At 40.9% G+C, this 23591-nt stretch overlaps 2 protein-coding genes across 6 annotated transcripts in view; one reads left to right on the forward strand and one right to left on the reverse strand.

Moving 5' to 3' along the window:
• Nucleotides 1-23591, reverse strand: part of LHFPL2 (LHFPL tetraspan subfamily member 2) — a 133249-nt gene that overhangs the window by 92379 nt on the left and 17279 nt on the right. The gene's annotated exons all lie outside the window — the stretch shown is intronic.
• On the forward strand, nucleotides 10312-11103 carry LOC121920668 (ER membrane protein complex subunit 10-like). Its single transcript, XM_042447818.1, is given in 1 exon segment — nucleotides 10312-11103. A coding segment is annotated over 1 exon segment (792 nt).

Raw genomic sequence — 23591 nt, forward strand, 5'->3', positions numbered from 1 at the left:
ACCTAAACATTAGGAAGAACTTCCAAATGGCAACAGTTGATGGCCCTTGAGATTTTTTGTTTGGTTGGTTGTTTTAAACATTAGTCTGAATTGGTATTCCTGGAAGTTCACACTCATGTAAGAATTTGCTCTAGATATCCTTTGTTTGCATTTTACCACCACACACCAATCAATTTTCAACAAATCATCCCTCTATAGATCTTATCTGAGGATCTACAGAAGCCTTTGTGGTTTGGTCAGCAACTTGGACCACCCAAAGAATTTAAAAAAACCTATCTGTGAAACATTAACATAATTTCATAAAAATCTAAAGCAGCAAAAATAATTTCTACAAGCTACAAATCTTTTCTAGATGAATATGGTAAAGGGTATGGTATCACATGTCATTGTGTCTCTTAGACCAGAGGCATACTTGGTATTCTGTGACCCCTTTATGTTGTTTTTGTAACATTTAACATCAATGCAAAGGTCTTAGAAAAACCTCCCACACACACTGAATTTACTCTCACTATATACATTAATGCTATCTTAATCATTCTGTGAATTAAATAGAGGCTCAGAAAATTGTTTTAAAATAACAAAATGGTTATGATATTTTTCATGAGTGGGGAAAATGTAACATGTATAACAAAATGCCATAGTTAAGTCTTTAAAAGACATAGGTCTTTAAAAAAAATCCCTCCGCTGTTCTCAAAGTTGAGCTGTTGCCAACAAAATCTGATTTCCTTTTTAATTATTAGAGATGCAATATACACTAGCCTATAAGTCAACTTCATGTATAAGTGAAGAACAGGGTTTGAGGCCAAAATTATGAATTTTGATATGACCTATGGATAAGGTGAGGGTAAAACTGAGAGCATGTAACAAAAGATGTAAAGGATAGGGCAAAGGAAAACAATGCCAAAGAACTTACAAAATTCTGGCAGGCACAACTGTTTGTAATCACCTTTAAAGCTAGATGGTTGAGAAGAGAAGTATGGTAAATGATGGTGGTGTGTTCATGCAGGAAGCATGGGCAGGGCTAAAATAAAATGAATACATGTCAAAAAGGATGAAAAAGCAAAGCAAAGAAAATGGCAACTGTGTTAGCAGTGATGATAGCCTTTGACTTAAATGTGATAACCTTGTCTGGTTTTAATCCAGTAGTTCTTTTATCAAGAATCCAAAAGGCACAGACTGGCCAAAAACTGCATGTGTACTAGTGCTCTTTCAAAAATAAAACTTAATATGTGTCACTTTCACAGCAATGGAAGAATATAATCCACAGAGCAGACCCTTTCTACAAACCCTGTACAGCAAGCAGAAATTTTTCCTCATAAAGAGTACAAGCAGATTTTCCTACTGAATCACTGGATCAGATTATGCTTTCTCTTTGCTCAACTCTCTTCTCAGCTACTGGGAGAAGCTATAATTATATGTCTGAAATATACAAGTACCTCGCCCTTTATAGATCTGAAGCTTCCAATGGGAAAAAAAGATTAGTTTTTTAAAATCATTCTTGAGATTGCTTTATTATTCTCAACTTCGACATTCACAAAGCCATGTAACCCACCTAAACCATTCAAATATAATTTTAATTACACACAAGTTATTTTGCCTACTTATATACTCATCTATAAGTCTAAAAATGTGTGCCCAAAAATTGACCCCAAAATCCCAGGTTGACCTATTTACAAGGTTAGTATGGTAATGTGATAGCAGCTCTTCAAATTTCCCCATGCAGTGGGAAAAGAGTTTCTTTTTCTCTTGAGCCAAACAGAAAAAGTCCCGGGTGATTGATTGCTGTTAAACAAACAAAAGGTCCCTTTCCCTTTGGCTATCCAGTATATATGGTGTATTTGTAAAGCTGCTCTAGTTGTGCTGCACAGAAAGGTGAGATACAAATAATTGTTTAAATTATTATTATTATTATTATTATTATTATTATTATTATTATTATTATTTCAAGGCTGTATATGTACTGTACATGGAGCGAAAGATAGAGACTTAAAGTTACATAGAATAGAGCAGAGAAATAAAATATAAGCTCCTCCTTCTAACTAATCAAAAATAAATTTTCCTGTACAGGATTTTTTAATAATAATTATAATAATAATAAATTTTATTCATATCTCGCCTCTACAAAATGCAATCGGGGCAGCTTACAAGGTTAAAATATATAGTCCGAACCCTCATAAAATTAAACAATGTGGAATTTAAAACATAAAACATACTTAAAAACAACTCAATAAACTGTGGTGAAGTCAGAGGTCAGCAATTAGCTTTTCCTTCTGATGGCTGGAGAACTTATTCAGGAAAGGCCTGCCAGAAGAGATCTGTCTTTATAGCTTTTTTAAAGCTGTTTAGGGTGGTAATATGATGGCCCTTGTCCGGCAGGCCATTCCACAGTCGGGGGGCAATGGCTGGGAGGTCGTAACAGATTTTTCCCTGAGGATGTAAGTGAGCGGGGAGGATTATATGGAAGGAGGCGGTCCCGAAGATAGGTTGGACCCAAGCCATTTAGGGCTTTAAAGGTGACAACCAACACCTTGTACTGGGCCCAGAAACTGATGCGCAGCCAGTGGAGTGATCTTAAGATTGGTGTTATATGGTCGCTTCTGGATGTACCGCAGACCAATCTGGCTGCCATGTTCTGAACTAACTGAAGTTTCTGGACCAAGCATGAGGGTAGCCCCATGTAGAGTGCATTGCAGAAATCAAGGTATGAGGTTACCAGTGCATGTACTACGGTCTTGAGGTCCTGACTTCTAGGAAAGGGCACAGCTGGCGTATCAGCTGAAGCTGATAACAAGCACTCCTGACCGTTGATTTCATCTGATTTATCATGTGAAGCAACGAACCTAGGAGCACCCCCAGACTGCGAACACAGTCCTTTGAAGAAAGTGTGACCCATTCTAGGACTGGAGGTTGTATTCTGATGCCTAGATTTGGAGCCGATACCATAAGTACCTCTGTTTTGTCTGGATTCAGCTTCAATTTGTTTTAATGCTGACATCCATGCCTTTCTTTATGGTTATCTTTATAAATTCCTAAGAACACAATGGTCATAGTATTACCTAGACAGATATGCTAATCAAGTCAGTATACCCATTGTTTGATCAGATTCTTCATGTTATATTATTTTTTAAAAACAATGTATTTATTATACTTCCATTCTGTTGTTAATGTAGGGCACCTTTTGCTTTGCTGTGAAATTTATTAAGCTGACATCTTGTTAACTTCAGCAACATGGCAACATTGCACATGGCATCTTTGGTGTGCGCAGCTTTCCCCCCCCCCCCCACCGGTTTCTGTTGTAAATTAGACTTCCCTGTAGCCACCAAAACTGGTGGGATAGTGTGTGAGAAAACTCAAAAATTGGCCATGAACTGTGTGACCCCTTGATAAATCCATTGCAGTCCTTGGGACCAACACAGGCTTACCAAGCCCCTCCCTGCTTCATTTTTTTTCAGCTGAAAAGACTCAGTATTCATCTAACCCTCCCTACCCAGTTGGATCATCTAGTAAGTCTTTAAAATGTATGCCCCCTGAAGAAGAAGAAAACCAAACAACTGAAACTGCTGTCTCTAAACCAGGAACGATAGATATGCTATGATTTCTGGTTGTCCCATGATCACTGCATTGGAGCATAGCAGCCCACCAGAATTTCAGAGAAGCCCAGAAGTCCATGGTGCTGTCCTTTTGGCTTCAGAGTATGTACAGCTGTCCTCAGTTCAGGTGGTGTGGAAGGATATTCATGCAAGCAGACCCCTCTTCCTTCTGGCCATGTGAGAAATAAAAATTTAAGTTCCATTAGCAAGAAAAAAAGAGATGCTCCTCTTGAGATGAAATTTGCCTCCGTCCTCTGTGAAGCTACAAGCTCCTTTGTTAGGCAGAGACCATTGAATTCCTGAAGAAGCCCTCCATGTTGGGAAACATTTTTAGGCGCTGTTTTAATAAAACGTGCCAAATGTGGCACTTTTTTAAAGAAAAATATTTTACCTTTGTTGGAGGTAGAAATCTCAAATGCTAAAGTCCAAAGTCCACTAGCCCTCACTTTATAGAAATCCATACAGACACATTTAATGATCTGCTCTACGATCTTTCCTGGTAATACTGTAAATCTGGCCAGTTAGTAATTGCCCAAGGTCTCTTTTTGAAGATAGGAATAAAATTTGCCCACCGCCATTCTGCATTACCCTCACTTGTTCTCCAAAAATTCTCAAAGTTTACAGAAAGAGCCTCTGAGATTATATCTGCAAGTTACTTTAGAATGGATGTAGTTCATTTCAATTAATTTAAAGCAGCTGGATGCTTCCATACCATCTGTTTATCTTGGGCTCCAGTTCCCTTATTGCATCATATATTTTATTTTCACCAGGTTGAGCATGATTTTCCTTTTGGGAAAAGACAAGAGGTAAAGTATGTGATGACCAGTTCCACCTTTTCTCTGTTTTCCATTAGGATTTCTACATCTTCACACAGCAGATCTACTGTTTCTTTGTTCTTTCTTGTAGTTCAAACATAGCTGACCTACAATTTATTATCTTTAATCTCTCTTGCAAGATTGAGCTCATTCTAAGTTTGAACCCTGCTGACCTTCTCCCAATAAATATTGGCTAACCATTTGGAATCTCTGTGATCTTTCTTTCATTTCTTATATCTGCCCTTTTAAAATCACAGGACATATGAAAACACATTATGCAGCTACCCTGCCTACTTTAGATGCCTCCTGCTTTTCTTCCCCATCAGAATTGTTTGACAGTGCCTTCAGCAGCTCACTTTTAAAAAACAACCACCTGTAGTTAACTCTTTTCTTCTTGAGTATTCCAAGTCACACTTTGAAAGAATGTTCTAGCTGCAGCAAAATCTTTCACACGATGCAACGGCTTCAAATGTAGGTATCCTAAGCAACCAGATGTCCCAGTTCCAAAGAAAAGAAAGGAATTGAAGTGTGTCTGAGATAGGTGGCTATAAGCATAGTAATTTCTCCAACGGCCGTGCTGCAATCCAAAGTATATTTCTTCTTCATTTTTCATCAAATACTGTGGGTCAACTCAGGTAAAGTTGGGGAAAGATACATTTTAAAAAAATAAATCAGACCATACCAGAGAACAAACGTTGCAAGAGAAAAAAGATTGATTCGTGACATATCTTCTTAGGTGTGATGGAGCACACCAATACATAAAAGCAGAAGGGGGGAGTGAATCCAGGTGCATCTGAGATCAGCATGCACAAACTGTTCCACTTATCAGATAAAACCCCACAGTGCCTGTGATGAGACCTTCTTTCCAGCCTTAGGTGGCTTTTACCTTCCAACCTCAGGAGGTTCCCCCATCACTTACTCTTACCCTGCTTCTTCACCTCTCCCCCCCTTCAACACTATTTCTAAATCAAAGGAGTCAGGGTCCCAAGCAGTGACATCTACACAGGAGATGGCCCACAGGAGGTAACACCCTAAAAGGGGTGTGACGCCACTGCTCCCCAAACATCTGCCTTTGGGCAGCAATGGGCTGTTGCATTTGCCTGTGCCCCTTTAAAACATTGAAGAGATGGGGTGAATAGGGTGAGGCTCAGTGGGAGGGGAAAAAAGAGCCCCCAGGTTTTTTAAAAAATAAAATAAAATAAAAACTTTTTAAAAAAAATATGTTCTTTTAAAACCATCACATTTTACCAAATTTTCACTTTAACCACATGAAATAGTGTACAAGTAAATACATTTAGGCTGTGTGTGTGCGTGAGTGATATTGTCATTTAAAGGTGTAATTTTAATTTTGCTAGTTGTTTACGTCACAACTATTACCATTACATTCAGTGATAAGTAGGAATTAAAATTTATAGGTAACATTAGTACAAAAACATTACTAAGGGTTCTGTATGGTGTGGTATGGGAAGAGGTCAATGACGGAGTGTGTGTGACAGCATGAGTTATTGCACCAGGTGAGGCCAACCCTATCAATGCAACTGGTCACCAAGTGTTTTCCCAAACCAATCTGATATTTCAGGTAGCATGCAGTTTTTGTTTATACCTCACAGAAATCACTTCAGACAGAGGCATCCACTGTAAAAATAAAAAGTAACTTTTATTGAATAATGTAAAGAAGTAAAGTATCTTGTGTGGGTTACTTCAAGCATAGTGTGGTTACATTAACATCCATTAGAAGGGTTTTAAATGTTCTGTACAGTACTCTACTCTTTCACTCTCAGTAGAATACCAGCCAGATCTGACTAGACGAACTGAGCCACAGTCCCCACTGGACTAACTCAATTACCCCATTGATTTGACCTAACTGTCCCAATTGACTTTCCTGTCAGAATCCTTATCTGATTTTAACCAAAAAAACAAAAACAAAACAAAAAAACAAAAAAACCTTGTCTTGTCTTAACTGAAAACTCCTTGTCCGAGTCTCTTCATACACAAACTCTGGCTTTTATAAATTCTTATCTCCTGAAGTCCCCCACAGCCTTCCTAAACTGGCTGCCAGAAAGCCATGGAGTTTTGATAGAGTCTATCTTAAGGGTGGAAGAAGGCAGGCCTCTTCTTTTCCATTATTCCTCTAGCCCCCAGAAATTGCTACACAACAGTATAAGCAATGTTGCTGGGAGGATGGGGGACAGGGGAGGTGTGGGACCACCAGAACCGGGCAGAACCAACTTCTGTGCATCAAGTGCTGCACACATCTTTGCACCTGCCTTAGATCAGTGGTTCCCAAACATTGATTCTCCAGATGTTTTGGACTTCAGTTCCCAGAATTCCTGACTGTTGACCAAGCTTCTTTCAGTTTCTTTAAAATATATCAATACACATTTTCTAACATTTGGCCACAGAGTGGTTTTATAATAAGGCAACAGTTAAGCCACATATTTTTTACTGCCTCCTGACAACTTTGCTTGTTGTTACTGTTAACTGTCTTCAAGTCGACCTTGACTCATGGTGAACTTGTGGATAAGACATCTCCATGCCCCCCCCCATTCTCCAATGCTTTGATTAGGTCTTATAGATTCAGCCCCAACACCTCCCTAATTGAGTCTAGTCATCTGGTATGTTGTCTTCTTCTCCTCTACCTTTCCCAGAATTATTGGCGGGTTACAAACCGCCATAAAATACGTATTGACTACGTATTAGGGTTAGGAAGGGGCGGTGCTTCTGCACCCCCCTAACCCTAGTACGTAGTCAATACGTATAATATGGCGGCAGCCGTTCCACGCGGCCGCCGCCATATTGACATAGCGGACGCTGTGCATCCGCGCGGCGCTTATGACATCGCGAGTGCGCCATTGGCGCCTCGCGGCGTCATAACCGCGCCGCCGGAAGAAGCTCCATTTTGGAGCTTCTTTTTTGCTCCACGAGGGGGTCGTGCGGATTGGCTGCTGAGGCTCCCTCGCGGAGCAAACAGCAGCGCCGGCAGACCGCCACAAAGCGGCGGTCTGTAACGCTCCTCTGTCTTTTCTAATGATTCATACCTTCTCATGATGTGGCCAAAGTATGACAGCCTCAATTTGATCATCTTTGGTGCGTTACAGACCGTCTCTTTGGGGCGGCCTGTAGGCGTGCCTTTCCCCGCCGGATCGGGGCCTCAGCTGCCATAATGGCAGCCTCTGGGGCCCCGATCCACTGCTTTCCAGGCCATGGGGAAGCAGCAAAAGGCCGCTTCCACGCGGCCTGGAAAGGGGTGTCCTTGGGGCTTCAAGCCCCAAGGACATCCGGTGGTGACGGGGAGGAGGAGAAAGGGGCCACTCGGCCCCTTTCTCCCTTGCGTCACTGGCGCAGCTTTCTAAAGGCTGCACCAGCGACGCAAATCACAGAAGGAGCTCCATTTTGGAGCTCCTTCTAGCGCTGTGTAAAGGGTGCTCTATGCGCCCTTGCGTGGCGCGTTCATGATGTTGTAATGATGCCCCCGTGTGGAATGGGCGCCACCATTTTGTACGGACTTGATCCGTACTAGGGTTAGGGGCATCCGGAAGGAACCCAGTCTGTACTATTACGCCCATGCGGAACGAGCCCTTGCTTCCAAAGAGATATCAGGGTTGATCTGTTCAAGGATCCATTTGTTTTTCCTTTGTATCCTCAGCACTCTTCTCCAGCACTACATCTCAGATAACTTGATCTTCTTTTTGTCTGCCTTTTTCACTGTCCAGATCTCACATCCGTACATACAACTTTGCTATATGCATTCATTTACTTACTTCCTACACAATTTTTTAAAAAAGATTTGTTCACAGCCACAGCTGTCACTACAATTTATTAAAGTAGATTCTAGATTAAATACCCACTCTAAAAGAAGGTATAAGTCACTAGGAAAGAAAAGATTTTTGGCAGTAGGAAGGGATGAAGTCCACATACCAGATGGATAGACTTAATCAAGAAAGACACAGCCCTGAGTCTGCAGGACCTAAGTAGAGCTGTTGGGGAAAGGATGCCTTGGAGGTGTCTTAGTCACAGGATTACCATGAGTCAACTTGAAGGCAGTTAACAATAAAAAAGAAGTACTGTACTTCCTTTTACTTGTTCAAAAGTGCTCACCTTCCAGCTACAATGAATAACCCAATGTTCTAGTCTTTCTATATCCAATTTCTGTACACCATACAAAAATTTATACACCTGTATCATGTATCCACTTACTCACTTTTTCATTCCAAATACATGTATTTAGTGGGCCTTTCAAGTTACATACAGTTAATGCTGGACTTTACCTTTAACATTCTCAGTTGGCTCCTGCTCATTAATATGCAAGGAAGCAAAGGTTTTAGAAGAATGGAGAAATCAAATGCCCATAAGCATCTGAAAAGATCCTATTTAATTTAAAACAAAGAAAGCAAGACCACTGCAGTAGATACAACTTACAAACCACCACATTCTAACAACTTCTCTCAAGAGGATCAGATAAAATCTCTCCATTGCTTCTTAATTGGTAAAATATTTAAACAGCCTGGGAAAAAAAGTTGCTGGAAACTGTGGCATGGAGCTTAATCATTAACATTTGCAGGCTCAAGCATTCAGGTTATAAACATGTTTAAATCCATGGTACTTCTTGCTATATTGTCTATTCCTATTTAAGGAAATCATTCTACCAACTACAATCTCCAAAAAGCACAAACAATCCCCTCCCCAATGTTAAAGGAAAACGTAATTTGCATTAACACTTAAGCCAATGGTGATTTGAAAGGTGTAATTAGAAGCAAAAGGTGCATAAGTTCAGTGGCCTTTGAGTAAGCAAATTGTCTTCAAAACAAAGAGCTTTGAATTGAACCTTTAAAAAAGTTCTATGAAGAGGTATTCCAGACCAAATGGTAACACTGTGATGTTTGGAGTACAGGAAAAAATACCAATTATGTTGGAGGAAGTGGTGATGTAGCAGCACCAAATTGTCTCCATTTGGTCACTTAGATTAGTCTGTCTTTCTAAAAAAAGGTAGCATACTCCATCACATTGGCTGGACACAACAGTACTTTCCCCCTCCCTCACTGCATTAGTGGCCATTCCATTTAGTTATCAGAACAATTCAGATGCATGATGATAAAAATGAATTTACTTATTCTCATCTTCCTTTCTCATCCATTTCATGTCAATTAGATTGTAAACATGTAGGTTAAGGGTGGATTCCATGCTAATATACTGACAGCATTTCACAAAGCATGATCAAATATCCCTAGGTTTGCCAGATCTCAGGGCCTAGACCTAAATCTCCAGTTTTCATGGATAATAATAATAATAATAATAATAATAATAATAATAATAATAAGTATTTATTTAATATTCCACCTCTTCCGACTGAGGATCGAGGCGAGTAACTACAAAGAAAATACAATATACAACAATAAAAACAAGCCCCACAATACCCCAACCCAACCCTCCCTCCCAACTATAAAATTAAACAATAAAAAAAGTTTTAAAAGTACATAACAATGCATCAAAATTAAAAACAAATCACAAATAATAAAAATAATAAAAAGGGGCTTCAATTGGTTCTGGACATTATCAATCGGGGAAGGCCTGCTGGAAGAGAAAGGTTTTTGTCGCCTTTTTGAAAGCCTCAAGTGAGGATAATTGGCGAATCTCTTCTGGCAGGTCATTCCACGTTTTTGGAGCGGTGACAGAGAAGGACCTACGGGAGGTCACCACCAGTCTGGTCTTTCTAGACTGTAAGAGGTTTTTCCCAGAGGAACGGAGTGTGTGGGAAGGATTGTATGGGAGGAGGCGTTCCTTCAAGTAGATTGGACCCAGGCCATGTAGGGCTTTACAGGTGATAACCAACACCTTGTACTGTGCCCGGAAGCTAACAGGCAGCCAATGCAGTGATTTTAAAATAGGTGTAACATGGGAAGACAGCGATGGTGGCTGCTTGGACTCCAAAAAGGCTCTTTCGCCTCTCCCTCTTGCTTTATTCCCTCCATCTCCTCCTCTCCTTTGCCCACAGGGCCGGGGTTGGGAGCTGTCGAGGAGAGCTGGGTCTAAGGCCAGGTGTGGCCCGTGATTCTGAAGCTTGTGGGCTGAGCGTTCAGCTGAAGCATTCATTTGAACTGGATGACAGTAGATTCAAAAAGCGAGGCACCCTTTTGTGGAACGTGAGCCCTGATCCCAATCTTTCACTAAGTCAGAAACAGTTGACTTCAGAGGAGTGCAACAAACTTAGGGAAGTGGCTACTGAGGGCGGGCTCTACCGCGTGCGGATTCCATGACAGCCCCTGGGGAGCACAGAGGACCGTGGAGTTGAATATGTCACCTCTTTTGTTCGAGCGTGTTCCATGGTGGAATCCCATCTGTCAGATAGGCTGACAGTTTACACAGATGTTGCTGGGAATATCATTGGCCTTTCCATTGTCACTGTGCCAGGCTCCTGTCATTGGGCTGAGGTGGAGAATGTGGACTTGGAACTGTTCAATACCACTGTCATCCTACAGCAGCACATCCCAGCAGCAATCCCTGAGACAGCAGCATTTACTGAACGCATGGAGCAAGAGCAGGCCCAGAAAGCCAAGAATCCACAGAAGCAGAAATCTTTCTTTGCCAAATATTGGATGTACATTATTCCCATCGTCCTTTTCCTGATGATGTCTGGAGCTCCTGATGCAGGAGGGCAAGGAGGGGGCAATGGAGGCAGTGCTGGGGGAGGGGGACAGTGAATGGGTTGTTGTTATTATTATTATTATTATTATTATTATTATTATTATTATTATTAACCTTTATTTATGAAGTGCTGTAAATTTACACAGCGCTGTACATGCAATCTTTTTAGTTAGACGGCTCCCTGTCCTCGGGCTTACAATCTAAAAAGACATGACACAGAAGGAGAAGGGAGTGGTGGAGGGAAAGGGTAAGAGGTCCAGCAGTTCCTCTCTACCTCCGAGGCCTGGACCAAGGCAGATGGACTGAAGGGAGGGCTTGGCTTCAAAATGGAAGGTTAATCATTTTCCAGGGAAAATACATACTCTCAAATAGGATAATACATATACAATACATAGCAATACAGGAAATGGATCGATAAACAGGCAACAAAAGAACATCAGATAGTAAGCGATAATTATGCAATGCCTTCTTCTGGATTGTGGAAAGGTATGGTGTATGGTGTAAATAAATACTACCAAGAGAAAAATAAATAAAGATTCCTTATTCCATCTCCCTAATTCCCTAACAATGGATTTATTTCACCTTAATCTAGGATCAGCCCTTTTAGCTAATTTTTTGTGTCTTAGAGGCTGTACATACAGCACCTAAGGGGCAGCGGGATGCCGCCCCTTTCCTAGCCAGATCAGGGCCACGGCAACCACATGCCGCAGCCCTGATCCAGCCTTTCGAGGGTGCAAAAAGGAGCTGCAAAAAGCAGCTCTTTTTCACGCCCTCAAAAGGGCATCATAGCCGTGGTGGTGCAGATACATGGTGTTCCTTTGACACTGCGTCATATGGATGCAGCGCCAGAGGAGTGCCATGATGCCATGCACTGTGGGGAGTGGCACGCAGCATCAGGATGCCCTAGGGGGTGGAATCAGGCTTGCATCATGAGGATGCTACCCCATGCCGGCCTTAATGGCCGGTGTGTACAAGGTCTTAGTTTCCAAGCAGAAAATATGGTTTCTTCCCCCAACGTGTGTGTTTGATGGACAACATGTAAACAACCACAGTTGGTACTTACTGCATTACACATCTCTGGGTCCATTAACAGGTCTTTGGTTTTGGCTCCCAAACCCCAGGGCCTAAGATGATCCTGAAAATGGAAACTCTTGATGTCATCTGTGGTGAGCAAACAATTCCCAAATCTTATATATCCAGCCAGTCCAAGAAGAGCTTCAGAGAGCTCACCCACTTCTAGATAAAAAGCAGACCACAGAATGGAAAAGTTACTTTTGGACTACAACTCCCAGAATCCCCCAGAGACCATGATCTCTGGAATCCTTGTAGTAAGAAAGGTAACCTATCCACGTTCTACCATAATGGCAACTTGATCCTATTAGTGAAGCAACAGGTATAGCCATCCCTTTGTCCAAATGTATCCCATGAGATGTATGAAGGGGGAAGGTACAGCTGTTCTTGCTGGAACATTTTCAAATACAAATTTCTATTTTAAAAATGTGCATTATTTTTTTAATCACTTCATTTTGATTTTCTGTAACAGGATAAAAGTATATGTGATTTTACAAGATCAAACATTTACCAAAATAAAGTATAAATCTTCTGCATAAGATAAATATGGAGGCCATAAATAAATTTACTAACAAAAATGTTTGTAAATAAAAGTCCTTCCCCATCTTCCTAAATTATAAAAAAAAGTGAATATACATTCTCCTTAATTATTATATACAACCCAACTGTGATTCTAATGTAAACAAATTATTCTGCCATCTGTACTTATTTGGCAAACATGCAAGACTAGCGGGTTATATTCTGCAAAATGTGTAAATAGTGCCCATGTTAAGATAAAATCTAGAGCTCCCTATATTTTGCCACTTTCATTTGATGGGAGAGCTTCTCCATTTCCACAGTGCTCTGCTTTATCCAATCACAGATTATACATTGACACAGATGTATCTTCCAAATCCTAGTACTGTACTACAAAATGTTGCTGTTAACAGCAAAAATGCAAAGGTTCTTCATGATTTAACAATGAGCAAAGAAATACTAAATAGGATTATGAGTGATACTTTGATGTTCTCACTAGTACAAAGTGTCTCACTTCAGAAATGTTGTAATTATTTATCACGGTTTGCCAATGTGAAGATAGATCTGAACATCAGATGCAACACCCAACAAACCCACTGCTTATCTCTGCATTGACTGGTGATATTGTTCAATAACTCATTTTACAAGTTATTACAAAACAGCTCACAGTTCTTAAGAAGACATAGTGTAATATCTAAGGTTTGAGAATGCCATGGAAAAGGCTTCTGGGTCAAGGAGCAAGGCCAGAAGACATACATTTCCAGGTCAAAGGAAGATCAACAGAGCACAAATCTGACAACACTTTTATTTGAACTGATACCAGGTATTCAGAAATGTCAGGAAACATTTAAAAAGCAAAGTTATAAACCACTACCCTGAGGTTATCTTGATCAGTTTCTTCTGAGCATACAATTCAGACTGAGAATCACACTTTGAAAGGATATCTAAAAATAAATATCAGAGATTTAGAAGTAGTGGAAGTAAAAGCTGGACACTTAATTAAATCCAAGGTTGAAATCAGTAAAAGATATGACTTGGAATATGCGGCCACAAGCCTATTTTGCTTGTTGTAGAGAATAGTTTTATATTTTACACTGCATTCTAAAATTTGGTGAAGGTCAATAGTTACCTGAATATGTAAAGTTCTAGATGAATATTATGAATTCATGCAAACTCAGGGTGGGCTATCTGCAGACATAACTGTAAACGATTACTCTATTCTGCTTTGGTCAGGCCTCACCTGGAATACTGTGTCCAGTTCTGGGCACCACAATTCAAAAAGGATGTGGAGAAACTGGAGCGTGTCCAAAGGAGGTCAACTAAGATGGTGAAGGGTCTGAAAACCATGCCCTATGAGGAATGCCTTAGGGAGCTGGGGATGTTTAGCCTGGAGAAGAGCAGGTTAAGAGGTGATATGATAGCCTTGTTTAAATATTTGAAGGGATGTCATATTGAGGAGGGAGCAAGCTTGTTTTCTGCTGCTCCGGAGAACAGGACCTGGAACAATGGATGCAAGCTACAGGAAAAGAGATTCCACCTCAACATTAGGAGGAACTTCCTGACAGTAAGGGCTGTTTGACAGTGGAACACACTCCCTCGGAGTGTAGTGGAGTCTCCTTCCTTGGAGGTCTTTAAACAGAGGCTGGATGGCCATCTGTCGGGGATGCTTTGATTTGGAGTTCCTGTATGGCAAGGGGGTTAGATTGGATGGCCCTTGTAGTCTCTTCCAACTCTATGATTCTATGATTCTCTAACAGAAGCATTAAAAAAACCAAGGGGAGATTCAAGCAACATCTTTAAGACTGATTTATTTTAGCATGAGCTTTCATAGATTTCCACCAGCTTTTTCATATGTAGTGATGGGATTAATAACAAACCACAAGTATGTCAGTAATTAAAGAATTGTGGAGGCTGGGTCAGAACACAATAGGATAAAGAAAGATGCAATCTGTATAAACCTTCAAATATTTGTGCAAGACAATTCTGGTCTATCGGGCTGGTTTCTGAAGTATAAAAATGATAGATCTGCTTAGCAAGAGTATGTAACTGCTAGAATATCTGTAGTTTGTTAATAACTCCATCAGTGTATCTGAAGCAGTGGACTGAAATCCAGAAAGGCTCATGCTAAACCAAATCATTTTTAAACATCTGCTAGATTCCTCTCCTGTGTCCCACTTTTTCCCCTTTTTTATGATGTAATAGACTAACATAATTATCTCTTTCAAAACCAGTAGAGGTGGCACTAGATGAGACAAAACTCACACTGAAGAAATCGGGCCACAGGCAGCAGAGGCTGTCCCCATCAGAGGATAAATTGTTGGTTGTCGTGTGCCTTCAAGTCATTTCTGACTTATGACAATCCTAAGACGAACCTATTACAGAGTTTTCTAAGCAAGGTTTGTTCAGTGGGGTTTGCCTTTGTTTTCTTCTGAAATTGAGAGTATGTGACTTGCCCAAGGTCACATAGCACATTTCATAGCCGAGCAGAGAATTGAACCCTGATCTTCAGAGACACAGTCCAGTTTTCAAACCACTACACTCCCCTGGTCCTCCCAGATTCCAAACAGTGCAAAAGCATTCTGGCTTTTGCTGACATCCTTCCACTCGCCACTATAACTGTGTCAAAAAAGTCACTTACACTGACATAAATTATCCTTATGCCACCAATAAGATTCCAGTGAATGTTGACGGCCATTGTGTTTTTCTCGAGTGTAGAAATTATTACCTTTTTTTTTTAGTATTTATACTATTCATTTCAAAGTCATGTGCAAATTTTTAGTGCATTTATTTATTATTTTTCAGTTGACAAGGGGCCCAAACGTTGTGTTCAATGAAAACATAAGCATATTCATAAAGAAGAGTCAATGACAATCCTAAGGAAGGGTTAGGCAATCCTAAGCAAAGGCTATGTATCTGGAAGAAGTAAAACAGGTGGAGACATTTTGGGTTAAAGAGATTTAAGGATGGGTGGCACAATAGTCGAACATATAACCTTTTAGAGACCTCTTGGAGGCTTCTCATTCATAGGGGCATCGTAAGTCTAAGTCGACTTGACAGCAAAGAACAACAACATTATTTTACTGTAGGATTTTCCTCCAAGGGTCAAAACCATTATAGATCTACTCTTTTCACTACTTGTCAGATCCATTCATCTTAAAGGAACACACAGCAAGGAGCAAAAGCACAGAAGTATAACTTTTTTGTTCACAAGCTACCATGGTACAGAAAAATATAGGCCAAACTATGCTAAAAATGTTTATGAAAGCAAGTTTTATCAACCCTTGTTCCAAAAACTTTAAAAAAATAAAAGAGCTAGTATAATCTCCAATTGCAATGCCATGTTTGAAAAAGAGGAATGTCCTTTCAGAGTCATGAAGATTAATCATGGCCAAAGCTGACTAAAGCAATGATCCTACAAAAGAAGCTGTACTACACATTTCGTACAAAACAATGCATCCATGGAATGGTGGCATATCTCAGCCAAATCTCATCAGCACTGTCAATTTCTAAATTCCATTCCACAGCAATTGTCTCCAGTCAAACCTTTTCCTATTAATTAATTATAACTTCTGCCTAATTTAACAGGTCAACAGGAAACTGAAACATGTTGATGGCACAAGTAATAACCTGGATTCACTAGGCATGCCACAGTGAGAACTCATTCTCAGCACAGAATATTAAAAGTAACTGGTGCATTAGAAGTGTATGTTGGCAAGGAAATTTAACAGTTTTGCATCAGGTGAGAGAGAAATGGAGATGGCAGTGAAAGGAAAAATAGCCATTTTCATTCATTGTCTACAGAAACTTATCCATTTATCCCCAAACAAACTTCCTATAAGTGGTGTCAAACAACTTTTAAGTCAACAAAAGTGACAGATTTGCAACCACAGAAACACATGCATGTTTTGTTTACTTATTTGCTATATTTATATAGTCAAAAAAGTTATTTCAGAGCAGTTATTATAAATAATGTTTAAAAATTCAATAATGAATCAGAACTATCCAATAAAACAGCAGTAGTACCGGGGGGGGGGGGGGGGGGGAGACAACTTTGAAGGTTGTTTTAAAAAGCCCCAACACTTTAAAGGGCCTGAAAAAATCAAAAGGGTTTGCCTATGCCCGAAAGACTTAAATTTAGGTGCCAGGCAGGACACCTTGTGTACCACAATTAGGTAGGAAAGAGGAAAAGAGGAAAGACTCCCTCTTGTAATTGTTTTAATTTCAAAAGATAGGTCACCAAAAGAAAGTATCCAATAAAGACACCAGCACATAGGCAGGTACCAGTGGAGGGAAATTTTTCCATATTGCAAGGCAGGTGATTTGAAGGTACACATGGGCAGACACACACATCAGCCTAAAGGCACAAGATCCATTCACAGATAATTCAGACCTTTGTGGCTACTTTAAAGAGGATCTGTCTAAATACCCGAAAGGCACCATCTAATCTTGAAAAAGAAGGAGGGTCAGCTCTGCTGACTATTCAGATGGGAGATCACTAATGACTACTTGGTGCTGTAGGCGATTTTTCAGAGGAAGGAACTGGCAAACCACCCCTGACTATTCCTTGCCTATGAAAACCCTATGAATTTCATAGGGTCCCTGTAAGTCGACAGGTGACTTGAAGATGCACAGAGGAGGAGAGAGAGAAGTAAGTGTTCCTGAATCTGGTGATCTCCAGATATTTTGGACTTTAGCTTCCATGTTCTATCACACTTTGTGCCCCATGCCACAAAAGTAAGCAAGCAGAACTTTCAACTGTGTACAGAAATAGACTGGCAGCCTGGGAAGCTGCTTCAGAACAAAACAAAAGGATCTAGAGCTCGTCCCAGTTATAGCCTAGTCAGCTGTGTTTTGAATAAATGTTTCAAAGACGTCTTCAGTGCATATACAGTGGATGGATATAGTCAATTTGAGTTATCAGGATCAATAGGATAAATCACTATTTCGTGTGTAAGCAAGATCACAGATAATTCATGTATAATTCATTGCTGTTATTTTATTGTGGTTTTAATGTTTGTAATTTTATATTGTTTCAATGTTTATAACTTTATATTGTTTTATGTGATGTTTTAATTGTTTTATTGTAATATGTTTTTAAAGTGTTTTTGTGAGCCACCTTGGATCCCTTTTTGGGAGAAAGGCAGCTTAGAAATAAAATAAATAAATTCTTAACTGCCCACAACGGACCTCAACTCAAAGCAACCCTGTGGATGAGACATCTCCAAGACCCCTGTCTTCCTCTGGTTTGTTTAAGTCTTGTTGATTTATGCCCATGTCCTCCCATCTGGCATATCTTTCTGTCTTTGTACCAGCAGCATTCCTGCACTGTCTTTCTACCAGCGGTGTCTTTGTCTTTCTGTCTTTGTACCAGCAGTGTCCCTGCACTGGATGTCATCCAGGGGCCGGGCTTCTGGTGGGCAGGGTCTCCAGGGGTGGGAATTCTGGGGACAGCATGTGCTCTCTCTCCCTGTGACGGCCTGTCCTTTTCCTGATGAGTAAAGGGATGGGATGGTGCATGGAGGGAGTACACACATGGGGGGATGGAGCAGTGCATGAGGGCAGGAGACAGACCAGCATGAGCGGGAGGGGGGGGGAATGGAGTGGTATGTGCAGGGATGGAGCAATGCATGCAGGGGAGATGGAGTGTGGGGAATGCACGTGTAGGTGAAGAACATGTGTGGGGGGATAGAGTGTCACACATGTGAGGGACACACGTGTGGGTAAAGGAAAACGTGTGGGGGATGGAGCAGTGAATGCGGGGGATGTAAGGGGGCTGACCAGGTGTCACCCAGTGTGGGCTGGACCCCCCAGTGATGCCACTGCTTTCTACTGCCCTTTATCTTTCCCAGAATTATTGTCTTTTCTAATGATTCATGCCTTCTCATGATGTGGCTGAAGTATGACAGCGTCAATTTGGTCATCTTGGCTTCCTGGGAGAGTTCAGGCTTGATCGGTTTCTCTTTTTGGCTGTCCATGGCGCTTAATAGACCGCCCGTTTGGGGCGGCCTGTAATTGGCCCTTTCCCCGCCAGATCGGGGCCTTAGCTGCCACAACGGCAGCCTCTGAGGCCCCGATCCACCACTTTCCAGGCTGCGGGGAAGCGGCAAAAGGCCGCTTCCCCACGGCCTTGAAATGGGTGTCCTTGGGGCTTCATGCCCCAAGGACACCCGGTGACAGCGGGGATGCGGAGAAAGGGGCCATTCGGCCCCTTTCTCATTTGCGTCGCTGGCGCAGTTGTGTAGAGGCTGCGCCAGCAACGCAAATCCTGGAAGGAGCTCCAAAACCGAGCTCCTTCCTGCGCTGCCAAAAGAGCACCCCAGGCGCTCTCGCGCAACGCGACTACATCACTTCTGCGGTATCTCGTTTGGAGGCAGCATGGTCATGACATAGTCATGGCGGCGCCCATCTGTATAGGGCGCTGCCGTTTTCTAAGCGCTCTGCACGTATTAGGATTAGGGGCATCAGGAAGTGACGCCCCTTTCTAACCCTAGTACGCAGAGAGTGTGTACTTTTTGCCCATCACAAACGGGCCCTAAGTACCCTAAGCACTCTTCTCCAGAACTACATCTCAAATGAGTTTTTGTTTTTATCCATTTCTCACCCCTGTATTATGATTAGCTGCATCTGGGAAGCAGAACAAATAATCCAATCGTACCTTTAGAAGCTTTATAAAGTAGAAAGATAACAATATATGATAAAATAATTGGTCCACTTCAATAAAATTGTTAACTCATTAACTAAAAGTAGGTTTCTTTGACCAGTAGTACCTTCTGAGGCTTTAAAAAGCAGAAAGAGTAACAATATATGATAAAGTAAGTGGTCTAGTGAAATTTATAACTCATTAACTAAAAGTAGGTTTCTTTGGGGAAGCTATTCCAAAACTCCAGGAAGCACACTCCAAAAGCTCATAAAGGTATTCATCCATTTTATCTCTGCTTCTAGTGAAACTCAAACAAACGCCTTTCCAGGGGATTAAAAACTGGGATTGTTGGGTGGGATTCAGTTAGATTATTCATGGACAAAGTAAGCATCTTTCCATGTAAGGGAGAACAGATCAGATATAGGCAGTGGGGGGGGGGATTTCTGTTTTGCAGCCCCATGTTTGTGGAATTAGTTCCTAAACGATATACAATACTCCAGTGCACTATTATTTTAAATTTTAGAGGAAGGTATAAGCTTTTTTTTTTTAATAGGGTTTTCAAAAGATATCTATTTTGGTTAATATGTCAGACTCCCTCAACATTATGCTCTCAAGATGTCAGTCTACAACTCCTATCATTCCTAGTCAATATGATACTGTAAGGATGATGAATGCCACATCCGAACACATTTAGAGGGCATCAGGTTCAGGAAAGTTAGTTTTATTTATTATCTAAGGGGTGAAACAGACGTGCCAAATAAATCAGTTTTAAACTACTTTGAAGGTGGAATGTTTAGATGACACACACCTCCAAAGTGGGGAGAAACCAGATTGAAGCCGAACCCCGGGGCTAATAACTGAAGCAAAAAGAACCCAGGATCTTCCGACTTAGCTGGGAAAATGTGCACCTTCAACACTGCATATAAATGCCCCGATGTTCTAAAAGGGCAATCCATCATAACCCTAAAGCTGCATATAAACACACTAGTGTAAGTGTGCATTTAAGAAGGACAGAGCTGGGCAGCAATGCAAAAAAGTGAAAGTGTGACACCTCCAATGGATATAAGTATAACATACACAAGCCAGGAAGTCCAAGAGGTGGAAGAGGGTGAAGGGAGCATGCAGGAGGGTCTCCATGATTGTGTTTTGCCAGTGTTTTACTGGGTGCACCGATGCTCCAATTACCTGTTATGGTGGGAGATTGCAGATGTGACTGTGTGGCTGATCAACAAGGCAGCCATCCAATGGGATGGCATCTAGGCAGCAGGCACCTGTCCGCAGTATTTTTGTGCAATGGTGCTCATGCATGGTAGGGAGGTGACAAAAAAAATCCAGTGGCACAGATTGACACTGCACCATGTCGTCAGGATGTGCGCATTCAGACCACCTTGGGAGGGGCCGGTGCGGACTGTGGGGTTTTGAATCACTTCTGAAAAATGCAGGTTCAAGCCTCTTTTTCCTGCCTGGCTGTTCCATCCCTAATGTTAATAAACTATTTCATCTCCTCCTGTATGTGCTTTAGCAATTATTTAAACTTTAAATTGTTTTATTCATACATTTTTGTCTCACCATTGGCCCCTAAGACAAAGTGAAAATCTACAAACAAAATTATGTAGATGATTACATCCTATACTTGTTTTAAAAATGCTGTCGCAAGTGTTTAATTGAGTCTACTCCAGGAAAAAAGTTATGTTTGAATTAAATTTTAAAACAACCACAGATATGTTTCAGATAATGAAGTATACATTACCTAAAACTCAGCAACTTAAAATTATAGTAGGGATATTTAGGGAGTAGAAAATAAAGAAACTTCAGGGGAAATCACATTTATTTCCCAGTATCAAATTAAACATCCAACTGAAATTTCAAGAAGTTCTTATTAATTTAAGGGAACTACTGCCATCTTCAGGAAATACTATTTTAATTGGTACCAAATTATTAACTATTTATCACTTCAGATATGTCAAAAGACATGGTGTAGGCTGAGTCTACCGTAACAGAAATGCTTAGGGCCACAAGTGTTTTGGATTTTGGAATATTTGCATATACATGAGATATCTTGGAGATGGGACCCAAGTTTGAACAGGAAATTCATTTGTTTTATGTCCATAGCCTGAAGGTAATTTGTTTACATAATATTTTAATCATTTTGTGAATGAAACAAAATTTGTGCACACCAAACCATCAGAAAACAAAGGTATCTCAGCTATCTATGTCAAAGATTTTGGAGTCTTTAAGGTTTTGGAATTCCATATAAGGGAGACTCGGTTTGTACCACAGGAAGGTTCAAAATGTTTAAATGTTCATTTCAGTGATTGTATTAATCCAAAGGACTAGTTCTGATCATTTTTAGTTAGAATGAATGGGCAGTCCAATCTCAACCCTTTTCTTTTTATCAATCAGAGATGTATGATTTTGTGCCATATCTAGCCTTCTTCTGCTAGCTCTATGTAGAGAAGTTTCTATACTTTCCATATGTTTTTTCTATTCATTTTAGAAGTCCAAAAGGGAGGGGAATATTGGAGGCTAGAGGAAGTGATCCAAGAAAAGCTGTCCAGACACAAACCTATTTGGACATCTATTCCCCAACTCAAATGCAGTAACGAAGATGCAAGAAAAATGGTTAACAATGGGTCTTTTTATAGAGACAGTAGGCTTGATAGATATGATTAACCTGCATAGCTATAGCTGAACCTTATTTTCAACTTTTCTTTCCAAAAAATGAAAGATACAACATACTTTTATAAAGGTATGCAAATGTTCAGCAACATCCAAAATCCACAAAACAGCAATATCTCTACAGGGCCAACCAATATTTACAAAATAAATGATGCATACTTTCAAAGCTCCACTTTTTTTCCCATCAGGCAAAGGTCTTAAAAGATATACAGGAGAAAGGGGAAAAAATTACAGTGCTATAGTCACAGGTCTACATTTTGTCAATATGTCATTGTTGTTGTTCTCAGTTAAGATGGTATGGAGGGATATTCAAGAAAGGTAGGGGCCACTCCTCTTTTTTGAATCTGTGGGCTCTGGGAAACAAGGAGTCCTAAAGTCCAGGAAATAAAAAGTAAACTCCATCAGCAACAGAAAGGGAAACTTCTTTGGAGATCCAGGATGCTGCTATCCTGTGCAAGGCTACTCACCCTCTTCTCAGGCAGAAAACACTAAATTTCTCAAGAAGTCTCTGTGCTGTTGATTTCAAAAAATGTTAGGTAATATTCAGGTAAAACACTCAAAATACAGTCCCAATTTTTAAAAGTTTTGCCTTTGTTGGAGGTAAAAAATGTATTCCTTTGGTCCAAGTGAAGAGTTCCATTTCCTTAGGTACTTATTGTGTGGTGCGTGATTTGAGCATTGAACTATGACTCTGGAGAACAGGGTTTGAATCCCCATTCAGCCATGGAAACCCACTAGATGGCCTGTCTCAACCTCAGAGGATGGCAATGGAAAACCTCCTCTGAAGAAACTTGCCAAGGGTCACCATAAGTCAGAATGAGCTTGAAGGCATACAAGAAAAAATGTATCATCACTGATCAAGGAGAGCCATATTTTCTTAACAGTTCCTTAACTACTTTTATTATACAGAAGAGATATTAAACAATATAACTATAGTCGTCCCCCCTGATTTGCGGTCTCAATTATTCACATATGGCAAGCAGGGAGGAACAAAATGGTGTACATATGGGGGGCGCCACCATTCAAATAAATGGGACTTGGATATGTGTGATATTCCAGATTCACAGGGGGCTCTGGAACGGATCCCCTGCAAATTGAGAGAGATGACTGTATTAAATAATGTAGAGTACATTATCCACTGTATTATCTTCTCATTTCTGATCACCTAAAAATTATAGCGGGTTACAGACCGCCAAAATGCGGCGGTCTGCTGCCACCGCCGGTTGCTGCGTCCGGGAACCACAGCAGCCAAACGGCACGGTTCCCGGATGCAGCAAAGAAGGAGCACGAAAATCGTGCTCCTTCTTGCTCCCTGGAAGAGACGCCGCGAGGCTCTAGTTGCGCACGCGCAGCGTCACTTCCGGGGCGTGATGTGTGGACGCAGAGCGTCCGTTACATCAAGATGGCGGCGGCTGTGTGGAACGGCCGCCACCATTTGTTACGGACTCAGTCCATGCTAGGGTTAGGGGCATCTGGAAAAGACGCCCCTTTCTAACCCTAGCACGGACTGAGTCCGTCCTAAGGGGTCCGTTTGTAACGGGCCCAAGTTTTGGCTTTGTCATCTTGTATACAGTACTTCCCTCTCCAAAAGGGAAATCGTTTTTAGTTAAGAAGCAAGTTTTCAGGAAGATATAAAAC

This window comes from Sceloporus undulatus, chromosome 2, assembly GCF_019175285.1.
Source record: "Sceloporus undulatus isolate JIND9_A2432 ecotype Alabama chromosome 2, SceUnd_v1.1, whole genome shotgun sequence".
Lineage (NCBI taxonomy): Eukaryota > Metazoa > Chordata > Lepidosauria > Squamata > Phrynosomatidae > Sceloporus > Sceloporus undulatus.